At 37.2% G+C, this 12,964-nt stretch overlaps 2 protein-coding genes across 2 annotated transcripts; one reads left to right on the top strand and one right to left on the bottom strand.

The window, feature by feature from the left end:
• Window positions 1-292: 292 nt before the first annotated feature.
• Window positions 293-6,818, bottom strand: clpp (caseinolytic mitochondrial matrix peptidase proteolytic subunit). The gene is made up of 7 exons (XM_062439111.1): window positions 6,762-6,818; window positions 4,994-5,095; window positions 2,799-2,870; window positions 2,587-2,683; window positions 1,553-1,740; window positions 1,357-1,462; window positions 293-943 (listed from the first exon to the last, which is right to left on the bottom strand). Exons 1-7 carry the CDS (start codon window positions 6,771-6,773, stop codon window positions 717-719), a joined length of 804 nt encoding a protein of 267 aa, XP_062295095.1. The 5' UTR covers window positions 6,774-6,818; the 3' UTR covers window positions 293-716.
• A 1,869-nt stretch (window positions 6,819-8,687) lies between these two features.
• Window positions 8,688-11,762, top strand: si:dkey-204f11.64 (uncharacterized protein LOC100537752 homolog). The gene is made up of 3 exons (XM_062439121.1): window positions 8,688-8,859; window positions 11,382-11,508; window positions 11,674-11,762. The coding sequence occupies exons 1-2, from the start codon at window positions 8,767-8,769 to the stop codon at window positions 11,505-11,507; spliced, it is 219 nt and encodes a 72-aa protein (XP_062295105.1). The 5' UTR covers window positions 8,688-8,766; the 3' UTR covers window position 11,508; window positions 11,674-11,762.
• The last annotated feature ends 1,202 nt before the right edge of the window (window positions 11,763-12,964 follow it).

Below are 12,964 nucleotides of genomic sequence, written 5' to 3'. Positions count from 1 at the left end.
CATCTAATTAATTCAGTTTTGTACATGAATCTGTTGGGTACAGATCTCAGGTCAACTCCTGACGTTGAGTCACTCTGGAAACCTAAATGTATTAAACAGGTCATTGTTCATTCTGACCTGAGCAACAATCACTTTGTCTTTGTTGAGAAACATTACTCTTCAAAGAAAGTGCTTTCCATGGTTTGGGTGAAAAGATATAGTGCAGTATCTCACTTATTGAAGGTGGGATGAGCTTTGAATGAATAAGACTATTGCACATAAAGAACAAGCCGTCTATGTTCGGTCAAACAGTCGGAATGGTGGTCAAAATGATCATATTTATTACAAAATATGAATATACAGATCATACAGGTCCTCCACTCTTCAGTGGCATCTCTGCAGCGAAGAGGTACACAACAAGCCACCCCCCCCAACCTAATCTACAGTAGAGCATCTCATCCAGTGTTGATCTCACACAGGACAAGATGCACTAAAGATGGACAAAGTAAAGGAATGAGATGACTGATTACTGCTGACTACTCTTCATTCCTCTGACTGGTTTCTACAGGAATCATCTCCAAAATAAAGATGTCACATTGTGGGCAGTGTGAAAGAAGCCAGCATAGTGTAGGTACTGTACGGGGAAAACATAGAAGCCACTTAAGAGAAGAGACATGGAGGCTCCGTGTCAGTCTCCAGACTTAAATAGAACTCAAGACAGATCTGCCTCGGTGGGCTCACGGTTCAGGTTTGTATGAGGAGGGGGGGTTTGTTCCGGGGGAGGTGGGTTCAGGAGTTGAAGACTCCGCTGCCGGAGAGGGGCTGGTTGTGGTCGGCTGCTCTTTCTGCACCAGCTCGGGCTCGTCCTGGCCTGCCTGGGGCGGGTGGACCAGGACCCGATCGATGATGCCGAAGTCCTGCGCCTCCATGGGGCTCATGTAACGATCTCTCTCCATCACACCCTCTGAAAGGAGGACACAAAGTAACCTCCAGTCAAGTCCACGTCCTCATACATGGACATACTGCTGCTGCTAGTTTCAATGTTCTTACTGTGCCTCTCTTATTCTGCTCTCTCTCTCTCCCACTCTTCTCGCTCCGTCTCCCCTCCCTCCCCCTCTTCCTTCTCTTAGCTCATTCACTGATTGGTCCCTGCTCTCAGTGTACACATGTAAATCAGCTGTTGTAGATCACACCTGTATGACATTGTACTGATGTCACCATGGCTTTATAAACTGATCTCTACAGTAAACAATGCTATCCATCTTCTCATCTAACTCCTAGAAAGAAAGCCAATAACTGTATATTAAAAAATGTTGAATGAGTCCTTTAATCAGTGCAGCTTTAGATAAAAGTTGATATCTGGACTGTGTAACGTACCGATGAGTTCCAGTTTCTGTCCCGTGTGTTTGGCGTAGATTTGGTTGATCTGTCTCTTCAGTTTGAGGATCTCCTCGGCCTGGATGGCGATGTCTGTGGCCTGACCCTGAACACACAGCTCTGAATATTAATCACTGTTTTTCAGACTTTATACCCACTCCTTGGTGGATTTAGGATCAGTATTATGCCAACTTACCCTGGCTCCTCCTGACGGCTGGTGGACCATGATGCGAGCGTTGGGCAGTGAATGCCTCATGCCTGTTGATCCTGCTGCCAGCAGCAAGCTGCCCATGCTGGCTGCCTGGCCAACACACCAGGTGGAGATGGGATTGAGGATATACTGCATGGTGTCGTAGATGGCCAGGCCTGCTGTCACCACACCACCTGATGGAGAGAGAGAGTGAAAGAGAGAGAGATAGTAGTATGCAGGTTATTATATCCACAATGTAAATTAAAAGATAAATGGGCACATTGATTCTTGTTATATTATATTACAAAGGGTGATCAGGCCATATTTCAATGTTAGGACAATATAAAAGGAAAACTGACATCACAATCCTGGAATGGTAAACGGAAATCAGAAGTGTGTAATGGAAAAGGAAAATAAAAACACACATTAAGACTGTTACACATTTTTTTTGTTCTTCAGGCTGTGATTTCCGTTCAAGTTGAGGCACTTTAATGTAGTATCTATTATTTTACTGTCCACATATTTATGGTCTGGACCGTATAAAACAACTGAAAAGGGAAAATGATAATTAAAATGTATTTATAAAATGATTTAATCTGTTATTTTCCATGGCCTTTTCTCACTTTTACATTTGTCCTATTTAATGTTACATTTGGCTTTGTGAAAATCAAACACTCTCCTCACAATTTTTTTAATGTTTTGCATTATAAGAAGATATTGAGTTTAGTATCTGAAAATAAAAGGAATACACCTTCACATCTGAGGAGTCTGAAGCACACAATTTAGGTCATTTTTGCTACCAAATCTCAAACTAATTGATAAAAACAACCATTAATTAAGATTAGACTGGAGGAGTAATGCTAAATAAGCATCAGTGAAAAAAGTGGCTCAAAATGCAGAGAGGAGTAGCAGATGAACCATTAATTCATCTTTAGTAGAAAACTAAATGTAATTCCTTTTTTTCAATTCTCACTTTTTTTATGCTCTGCTTTCAGACATTTGCAGGATCTTTATCACAGATGTGTTCCTGATGTGCTTACCGGGGCTGTTGATGTACATGTGGATGGGTTTGTTGTTGCTTTCTGACTGAAGAAAAAGCAGCTGGGCGATAACCAGGCTGGCTACAGAATCATCAATCTGTGAGGATCAGGAGGAAATGAAGAAAGAAAGAAAGAAAGAGAGAGGTAAGTAACTCAGAAAACATGTTAACGTGTGTCTCTTGATCATTATCACCACTCAGCAGGACACTTACAGGACCCATTACACAAATGATCCTCTCTCTCAGCAGGCGAGAGTAGATGTCATAGGCTCGTTCTCCTCTCCCCTGAAATGAAAAACAGGCAGAATGTATTCATCATAAAGAACTCCAACGAGACAACTTTAAAACCAGTTTCCAAAGGCAGGAAAATAAAGACTGCACACTAGTAAACATGGAAGTAAGCAAGGCAGGATTTCAAATACTGTGTTATGAGGAAGGAAATGCCTTCACCATGTTTGTTAGACGTTAAGGATACACAGTTTGTTTAGGTGAGAAGCGCTGAATGGAAACATGCTAAATTAGCTTTTGTTTATTTACAAAAAAAACTCCACCGCTGTGCTCTATTCTGTTCATGACAACACATTCAATGAAATGATGTGACAGAGGATTTCAACAGCTCACTACTGTTGGTTTAGTGTCTCACTTATATTATGATCTGATGACAAAGTGTGTGCGAGCAAAGACACTGCTGTGTTCAAGTGCACTCCAACTTCTGAGTATTGAAAGCTGACAGCCACACAGTAGCCTTTGTACTAACTACTAAATGCCTAACTTTACATTGTCTTATATATATAAAAATACAGCAGTTGTATTGTTTAGTGAGATGGAACAGCTATCAGCACTATGTTTCTAGTCTCTGCACCTTGATTTTTTATTTGATTTTGTCTTATGGAATCAGGCTCTAAAAACTAAAAATATTGGTTTACTGTAACATCCCTTTCAAATATGCTTTAAAGTGGTGAAGTAAGTATATTTTATCTCAGTGTTCAGCTCTTGCATACTACATACTGCCTGTATACTACATACTGCCTGTATACTACATACTGCCTGTATACTACATACTGCCTGTATACTACATACTGCCTGTATGCTACATACTGCCTGTATACTACATACTGCCTGTATACTACATACTGCCTGTATGCTACATACTGCCTGTATACTACATACAGCCTGTATACTACATACAGCCTGTATACTACATACTGCATGTATGCTACATACTGCCTGTATACTACATACAGCCTGTATACTACATACTGCATGTATGCTACATACTGCCTGTATACTACCTACTGCATGTATGCTACATACTGCCTGTATACTACCTACTGCATGTATGCTACATACTACCTGTATACTACATACAGCCTGTATACTACATACTGCATGTATGCTACATACAGCCTGTATACTACATACTGCATGTATGCTACATACTGCCTGTATACTACATACAGCCTGTATACTACATACTGCATGTATGCTACATACTGCCTGTATGCTACATACTGCTTGTATGTTACATACTGCCTGTATGCTACATACTGCCTGTATGCTACATACTGCCTGTATGCTACATACTGCTTGTATGTTACATACTGCCTGTATGCTACATACTGCCTGTATGCTACATACTGCCTGTATGCTACATACTGCCTGTATGCTACATACTGCCTGTATGTTACATACTGCCTGTATACTACCTACAGCCTGTATACTACATACTGCCTGTATGCTACATACTGCCTGTATGTTACATACTGCCTGTATACTACATACTGCCTGTATACTACCTACTGCCTGTATGCTACATACTGCCTGTATACTACCTACAGCCTGTATACCACCTACTGCCTGTATACTACATACTGCCTGTATACCACCTACAGCCTGTATACTACATACTGCCTGTATACTACCTACAGCCTGTATACTACATACTGCCTGTATGCTACAGCTTCAGTCTAAGAGGAAATGATACAATAGGTCTGCTGTTAGAAGTCAATCGCTTTTGCTCCTAAAATCATTCACAATTCTCATTTTTCGAAGCTGTGAGTGTTCCCTCCATTTCCTGTGTACACTCTCAATAATGAAGTGATTGTTAGTCTACAAACCGGCTGTTTGAGTACATAACAACACACACAATACTCAAAACCTGCTTAACTGCAAGTTTCTCTGAGCGGTGTTTTTTTTCATGGTTTGTTCTTTCTTTCTTCTCTTTTTTTGGTAAGGTGGCTATCCATACCCACGCTATGTACACCATCCCTCTTTTGTTTGTTCCAAACAAACAGATACATTTGAAAAGTCATCCCTTCCTTCCTGTGCACCAGAGCTGTTTCCCAATAAAGATCCACATCAGAGCAGCACAGGCTGAAGTAAAAAGCAGTTTGAGTCTTGTCACTCACCGTCTGCTCCACAACTATGGGTATTAGAGGACTCTTCCATGCAGGACTGTGGTGGATAGATCTGCTGTGTCTCAGTGTCAACCCTCCGATGTGCAACGCCCTCTGAAAGACACATGAAGGGGGAAAAAAACTTTATTCTAGTTCAAGTGCCTAAAATTAAAAGTACAAGAAAATTGGAAAATGACACAAATTTTTTGCAGTTAAATCGTATGTGCAGCTTAAGAAACTGTGTCCATAGGTAGGTATGTTTAAAGTTTTATTCTTTCTGAGGAATAACAACCAAATGTGATGCTTTCTCTAGAAATAGGACGTCTATGGTTTCAATATCATTATTCCAGAAAAAAGTGCAGTCATCTCGGTCGAAACGTTCTCTATAAATCTGTAGAGAGATATATGTCTCTTTTTTATATAGGTGAAAATGAATGGACTGTTCTTAATTTAATAAATGAGGGGGAGATGATGTCATTGTTTTGTCTATCTGGATGTAGACATTCTTTTAGACATAACCTGTTAACATCATTATAATAATTGTTTTCTAAAAACAGGACACCTTGAATTGAAAGTGGTACAAAGTTGTGAATGTACAGGTTGGTAGTTTATGTTATTTTTTGATAAGGAATAAAAAAAATCTTTGTGTTATTGAGCACATTGGTTTAGTTAAGTTTATTTTGCACTTTAAAAAATTAAATGTACACACAAAATAAGACAGATAATGACAGATGATACAGAGTGCAGGGAGAAGCAAAAACCCCAAATGGGCTTATTTAAAACCTGCACCTAAAATGTTTTAAAATTACACAATATTACAGAAAAAAATACATAAAACAAAACACATAATTACTATATATATATATATATACACACACACACATAAAATAACAATAAAAACAGAAAAATGAGAGTAAGTGTGTGTGCACATGTGCTTGTGTGCGAGTGTCCAAGTGTGTGCATGTGTATGTGAGGGGAACATTTGGTTACATCTGGGCTAAAACTGTGTGATGCAAAACTGTTTATAACTTTTACACTAACTACATAACTATAACATCATTATAAAACTTGTACTAATTACATAACTACTAACATCTGTTACAGGTTTCCACCAAGTGTGCATTATACAAGGATGTATTGCTATCATCTATTATTTATTTGTCTTGTTTTGTCTTTTTAATCTATTTGATTTAGTTTTTGAATTCCACCAACCTTTACGAAAGGTGCCCTGTAATATAAGTTTGATTCATTGATTAATACTGGTTGTTACACGTGGGTTAATCCAGGATTTAAACCAACGAGCGTTGTGTTTTAACTAATTACAGTCCATGTCAGACCACTCTCAGTCCACCTTAAACTCAATCACCGTGGTTTCAGATAGTGTATGAAAAGTGGTCATGTAACTACACTTGAGGCTGTGACCATCACTTACACAACACACAGCACGGAGCACTGCTGCTGTCATGTTTGCCACCACGAGTAAAGGAAGTCAGAACTTGTAGCTGGTTAAATGTTAAATGTGTGTTGGTGGAAGCACTGAGTCCTCCTGAGTCTTTCCATCAGCCCAGTGCAGCTCTGACTGGTTTAGAGGTGATGATACTGGTTTGATGCCTTGACGTAACATTAAACTTACACGAGCTACCAGCTAACAAGCTCCACACACACAATAAGCTGCAGTGGTAAGAGTAACTATATGTACATATATCTGTATTACACCAGTTAACGGCTGTCTGGGTCACACTGATAGAAGGGTTCATTAAAAACGGCTGATAATACTCACTCGTAAAAGCATTTTGAAGTCTTGTAGGTTTCACTCCCCCTCTGTGTGACCCGCAGCTGCACCGGAAGTGAGTTTAAGATTCCTAGGATGAAGAGGGGAATTTACTGCGAAGACCCGCCCCTACTCTTCATCTGATTGGCTGACTGTACTAATGCCCAGCGACGAAGGTGGAGAGTTATAGCCAATCAGAGGAAAAGTAGTGCGTATTGTTCCGTCGCCATCCTAGGGCAATCATTTTGCGAACCGGAATCAATTCTAGTGTAACCTTTGAACCGCCTCTCTTCTTTGTAGGATTAATACACGCTGGGTTCAATGTTCATTTCATCAGCGCTCCCCCACCATGTGTTTAAATTCATTTCACCCCCCCTAAATGATATACAATGATAAAATAGTATATAATAGTCTACTATAAACTAAATGAACAATTTGACTAGTGTCCTTCAAATATTGTATAATTGTAAAACACAGTGGTAGAGAACCCTTAAGTTTTCATCTTTTCCAGAATTGTATCTAAATAATACCTCAAATGACCTTCCCTAAAACCTAATATCACTCATTAGAGCAATAAATAATACTGTTAAATAATAGAATGTAAAAAGAAATATAAAGTTGTACATGTGTACATAGCCTACTGTATATCAGCAACATCATATGAAGGAAATATAGATTTATGATAACCATTAAGTATTAAGTTTTAATTTCATGTATACAATTATTGATGGTAAATACATAATATTCTATATCTATTTTAAGTGTTTAACCATATGATATATTGATATATTCTGACCCATAATATTTTACTACGTATTGTTAGTTTCAGGGCTCCATAAGTTAAGCATGTTTTACTTGATCTACTATTTCGGTAAGGCTATGATATATATGGTGTGGTACTTTAAAATCTCCTTGCAGAAGAAATCAATGAGATCTTCAAGTGGAAAAAAAGAAGCAAAATTTAAACAGGCTTGCAAAATGTATTAAGGCACAATTGAATGAGAACTTTATAAAATCCCCTAACCTTTTGCAGCAACATTGGATGAAATTTAAAAGGAATAAGAATAAGAAAGACAGAAAGAAAGAAAGAAAGAAAGAAAGAAAGAAAGAAAGAAAGAAAGAAAGAAAGAAAGAAAAAATAACTATTTAATGTAGAAACTATATTTTGAATCTTTTAATAAATGTATGACACTGTACACTTGCATGTTTTCTATTTTTTAATTCATAAATATATAAATATAAATACATAAATAAATACATTTTGTATTAATACATTTAATGTCTCATTTAATTAATGATTTTATGATGACAATTAAGCATTCGATTATATAATGTGTTTATGAGTTTAGTTTCAACCCTTAAAATCTTCCATAGCAATGTAACTAAGCACATGTATTCAAGTACACATTTGAGTTATTTGTACTTTACTTGAGTATTTCCCTTTCAAGCTACTTTAGACTTCTACTCCATTATTGTACTTGTTCCTTTAGAGAGTAAGGAACATACATAAGCTACAAAATGTATCATGAATTCATATAATATAATGCAATGTTATTGATATGTGAAACATGTTTATGCATTATAAGTATTTTAACTTGCTAGTTTAAGTAACTAAGAATAGTTAGCTAAACATTTTCAAGACAGATTCATTACTATAATGGAGTAGTCTATTTCTATACTGTACTATTTCCTCCACTATTGACAATACAGGCTACCACAACTTAATAGAATTAACAAGCACTGCACAGTAATGAATGTGTGTGTGTGTGTGTGTGTGTGTGTGTGTGTGTGTGTGTGTGTGTGTGTGTGTGTGTGTGTGTGTGTGTGTGTGTGTGTGTGTGTGTGTGCGTGTGTTTGGGTGGGGGGAGTAGTGAAGGCAAAGTGAGTGAATAGGCTTTTTATTTGGAAGGCTTTGACCGGAAGATGTGTTTTATTACAGCCTACAACTGAAACATTAAGTGTAACTGTGTGCTCGACTTCTTCACTCACTTTCTCTGTTTTCTGGACTCAAGTCATGTCGAACAACACCGCCCCGAACAGCAGTTTAGTTATCGCCCAGAAGGCAGTGAAGCAGCTCCGTCTTGAGGCCAGCGTCCGTCGGATAAAGGTATGTCCATCAACAGCGAACACTACGACCCTAGTGTATATCAAACCTCTCCTCTGCGCGTGACTCCCGCTCTCAGGCGCGACACGAGCTTTTAATGAGGCGCGGCAACTAATGACTGTCAACCCTTCAGCTGTCAACTACCGTCACCGTTAGCATTTTACACATTTGACATTTTATAACAAAGTAACAACAAACGCCATACATAATGTTTTGTTTTCCTCTATAAAGCCTTAAATGTTTTGTAGCAACACATTTAAATGTATCTTTACATATTCCTACTTACTTAAAGCGACTACACTCGACAATAACAATGTTTTTAATGACATAATAAAGAAATATTAAGCTAAGGTGGATAAGGGTAATGTGGGACATTGACTAATGTGGGACAGCTAAGCTCCAGTGCATTTATCTCTTTTTCCTATTTAATTATTTTTTAAAGGTAACTATGCCTACTGTGTAAGTTATATTGTTTAAAATGACATGTGTACATACATACTACTAGTTTTTTAAGCTAAAAACTGTATGCCTTCGAAATAAATTGAAATGAAATGACCAAATATGGGTGCGCACATTTCAGAAAGTGTTGTCAGATAAAGCTGCTTTGTGTAAATCAAAGTATTTTATAGGCCTCAAAATTTGTGTCCAACATTACAAAATCTACAATTTCTGAAAAGATTTGGCACGAGGAACATCAATATATATATGTGCCATTTTCCTTTTGAGTACAATTCATAATGATATTAAGTGATGACATAATATATAAAATAAAATAAAATATTGGATTGGATTCAGATGTAAATAAGTTAAAAAAAGTCAGAATTGCAAAGTGTCCCACATTACCCTAATCTGCCCTATATATGAGCAGGGGTTATAATGTACTAACTATTATTGTACAGCTGAAACCAGTTTAAAGTTAAGGACAGTTTACTCTTCAATTCATGTTGAAACTAGGCCAAGAGTATGGGGTTTAATGTGATTAAACTAGCATCTAGAAGAGCTCCAACCACTGACAATTAGTCTTAAACTCTATTTTTATTTTTATTTTCGTATTGTAAGTCACTATATAACATGGAATAGCCTATAAGTCATTGCGGGTTAAAACTAAGCCAGCAGTTTGGGGCTAATGTGACTGTAAACTAGTTTAAAATGTAATCTATTTAAGCTCTCACATCTAGAAGAGCTCCAACCCCTGACAATGACTCTTAAACTCCATATTTACATTTATTTTCATGTTACAAGTCACTTTATAACATGAAATATAAATCAGTTCATGTTAAAAGTCACTATATAACATGACATGTAAGTCAGTTCATATAAGTCGTGTAACTTCCTGGTGTGCGGTGTAGTGCAGTGAAATGGTAGCAGACAGACTCTTCTCTGCTAGTGCAGCACAGTGATCGCTTTGTTGATTGTGCTGCTGTGTGACTGGTGTGATTGTCGGGCAGCTTCTTATTTTAGAACAGAAGTCGGACTAGTTTCAAGTGTGTGTCTGTGTTAACTGCCCAAGTAGAAAAGCAGGGGTTTTTTTCTGAATGAATAAAATAAATCACAGGATTTCATTCGTTCGCAAATTCATGCAGTTAGTTACAGTCCAAAACAGAAATGTAAGAATAATCTGTGATATTGTTCATTGAGATGGTAAAGTAAGACATGATGAAGGTTCAATACTAGGGTATGATGCTAGAAAGTGTAAGCTGAATTTTATAGAAACAAAAGAAAATAAGTTGTATTTTAAATATAAATACAATCCGATACAAAAACTCGACTTTATTTTGTCTATCATAATGGTGGTGGACAAAATATCAGGAACACCTTTCAATATGATGCAGTTCACTACACCACCGCCCACTATGACTTCAGTAATAAACATGCATTGTCACCTTTTATTTATTTAAAATTATAATAATTTTAGGTTTCTACATTTGCTGTTACAACACCACATTGTTTGGTAGCTTAGTCTCACAAAAAACCCTACTCTGGCACACGGGAAATGATCAATTTAGATTTTTCCAGTTTGCTGAAATTGTATAATTAAAAATAAAAACTATAAAAAAAACATAGTTAAGTGGTAGCTGTTGAAACTGAAACCCCTGAAAATGAGAAAGATAACACTTTCATTGTACTATCTGCTCATATTGTTTGATAGATTGCATGAGTGCTTTGAACTAGAGGTGTCAGAACATGCATTATTTTCTCACAGAGGTTCACAGATAGGAAAGTGTCCAATTTTGGTGTTTTTATTATTATAAAATCAGGAAGTATACCTTTAAAAATATATTACCTTACTTCTATCATTGTATTCATAATGCATACTGGGCTCATAATGTAAAATATGAAATAATAAAATATTCTTCTTCTACTTGTTTAATAAGGGTTGATGAGGTGGAAAAAAATATGTTTTGAAGAGTTACATTTTTTCCCTGTGAAATCTGTGTTAGACATTTTTGAAGGTGTGTGTATCATGGTGCAAGTGCATACCTAATCACAAACCCACTTTTAATCAAAAGTTGTCATTTACACAGGTTTCTCAGGCTGCTGCAGAACTGAAGACCTTCTGTTTGCAAAATGCTCACAAAGACCCTCTCCTCACCGGAGTGCCCTCCAGCGATAACCCGTTCAGGCCTCCCAAGTCATGTGTCCTCCTCTGAGGTGTGTGACGTGAGCTCTCTTCTGTTTTGCTCAGATTTATCATTTTATTAATACTTTTTTAATTCATTTTCATTGGTACCTCTGGATAAACAATGAACTTTCTGTCTGGTAGAGCACAAGACGCGTGCCTTCAAGCTAAAAAGTGTTGTCTCTTTTCTTTTTAAGGGCTGTGAAGGAGTGCAAAACACTCATCAATAGAATCCTGTTCATTCCCACTTCTGTTCCTGTGTCCTACTGCCACTGAAGATAAAGAACACCCGATCCTACACACACACACACACACACACACACACACACACACACACACACACACACACACACACACACACACACACACACACACACACACACACACACACACTGGAGCAGCTAAGAATGACACCGACACTTTCAGTTGAAAAAATGTGCTAAATGTATTGCACTTATTTTGATAAAGTGTGTGTTTGCAGTTTAAAAGCTGTTTCCTGTTTGTTTATATTGCAACCACTGGTTTCATGTTATGCTCGGTTTAAGGTGGAGAGGTCTATAATATGGATTTTTAAAAAATGTTTACACCAAAGTTCACTGCTGTAAACATGATTCCACTTGATACAAACAGCTGAGGAATTGTGTAGTGCTCTGTTTTTTCAAGCTGTCATAATCTCATATACACTTAACATTACTTGACCTGAAATCGATCGTAACACATAAATCTTCACTTAACTACTGCTAACTAGCAAGCTGACATTTCCATGTACCACTAAGGAAATCTCCAGGGTGGAACGTGGCATAAATAAACATGCATGTGCTTACATCACAAACTGACCGTGATGTGCAGAAAGGACTGGAAAACCAAAATTATTGTTAGCCTACATTTGCATGTATTTAATGCCATTATTTAAAAAAAAAAAATCCAGAAAGTGTTTTACAAAAACAATTCATCATCCTGCCAGCTGTTGACTGTTATATATCATGCTTACACATATTTTTGCTTGCATTTGTGGCAAATTCTTGCAAATTGATGCTACTGTATGTATATTGTTTTAACACATTAAATTATTACCAAAATAATTTCTTCCTGTCTTGGTTACATTATCATGTTTTTCACTGTTGTACAGTTTATATGTATCTATGGTGAATATGTTATACTCTAATGGATTTTTACCATGTTTTATGGCATGTCACTTAAAGTTCCCCTTTACTCAAAAACACGTTTTTCTTTCAGTTGCATGTCTGAGTTTCACTGTGCAGCATGATATATGTGCAGAGGTTGTTTTCACATTAATCTGCTGGAAGAGGAAAGTTTCTTTGTACTCAGTGAAAATCTAACTTAAATGGGTGGAACTACAAGCATGATTTTTGATATCACAAGTAGTTTGGAGACAATCCTGCACCGATATTCAACTTACACAAATGTGATGTGGAAAGTTGAAGCCTCCAGTGCACAAACACTCAGAATGGACTTTACAGTGAAGTA

Source organism: Scomber scombrus, chromosome 18 (genome assembly GCF_963691925.1).
Source record: "Scomber scombrus chromosome 18, fScoSco1.1, whole genome shotgun sequence".
Lineage (NCBI taxonomy): Eukaryota > Metazoa > Chordata > Actinopteri > Scombriformes > Scombridae > Scomber > Scomber scombrus.
Note: the sequence above shows the minus strand (reverse complement) of the source record. Positions and strands in the feature narration are given on the sequence as shown.

Excerpts from the sequence above, each read along its gene's own strand:
- clpp (XM_062439111.1), bottom strand. Across the intron at positions 2,871-4,993 it reads CCATAGTTGTGGAGCAGACG|GGGAGAGGAGAACGAGCCTA; the intron begins GTGAGTGACAAG and ends TTTTCATTTCAG. Across the intron at positions 944-1,356 it reads ACAGAAACTGGAACTCATCG|AGGGTGTGATGGAGAGAGAT; the intron begins GTACGTTACACA and ends TCCTCCTTTCAG.
- si:dkey-204f11.64 (XM_062439121.1), top strand. The coding sequence starts at position 8,767 with ATGTCGAACAACACCGCCCCGAACAGCAGTTTAGTTATCGCCCAGAAG. Across the intron at positions 8,860-11,381 it reads CCAGCGTCCGTCGGATAAAG|GTTTCTCAGGCTGCTGCAGA; the intron begins GTATGTCCATCA and ends TCATTTACACAG.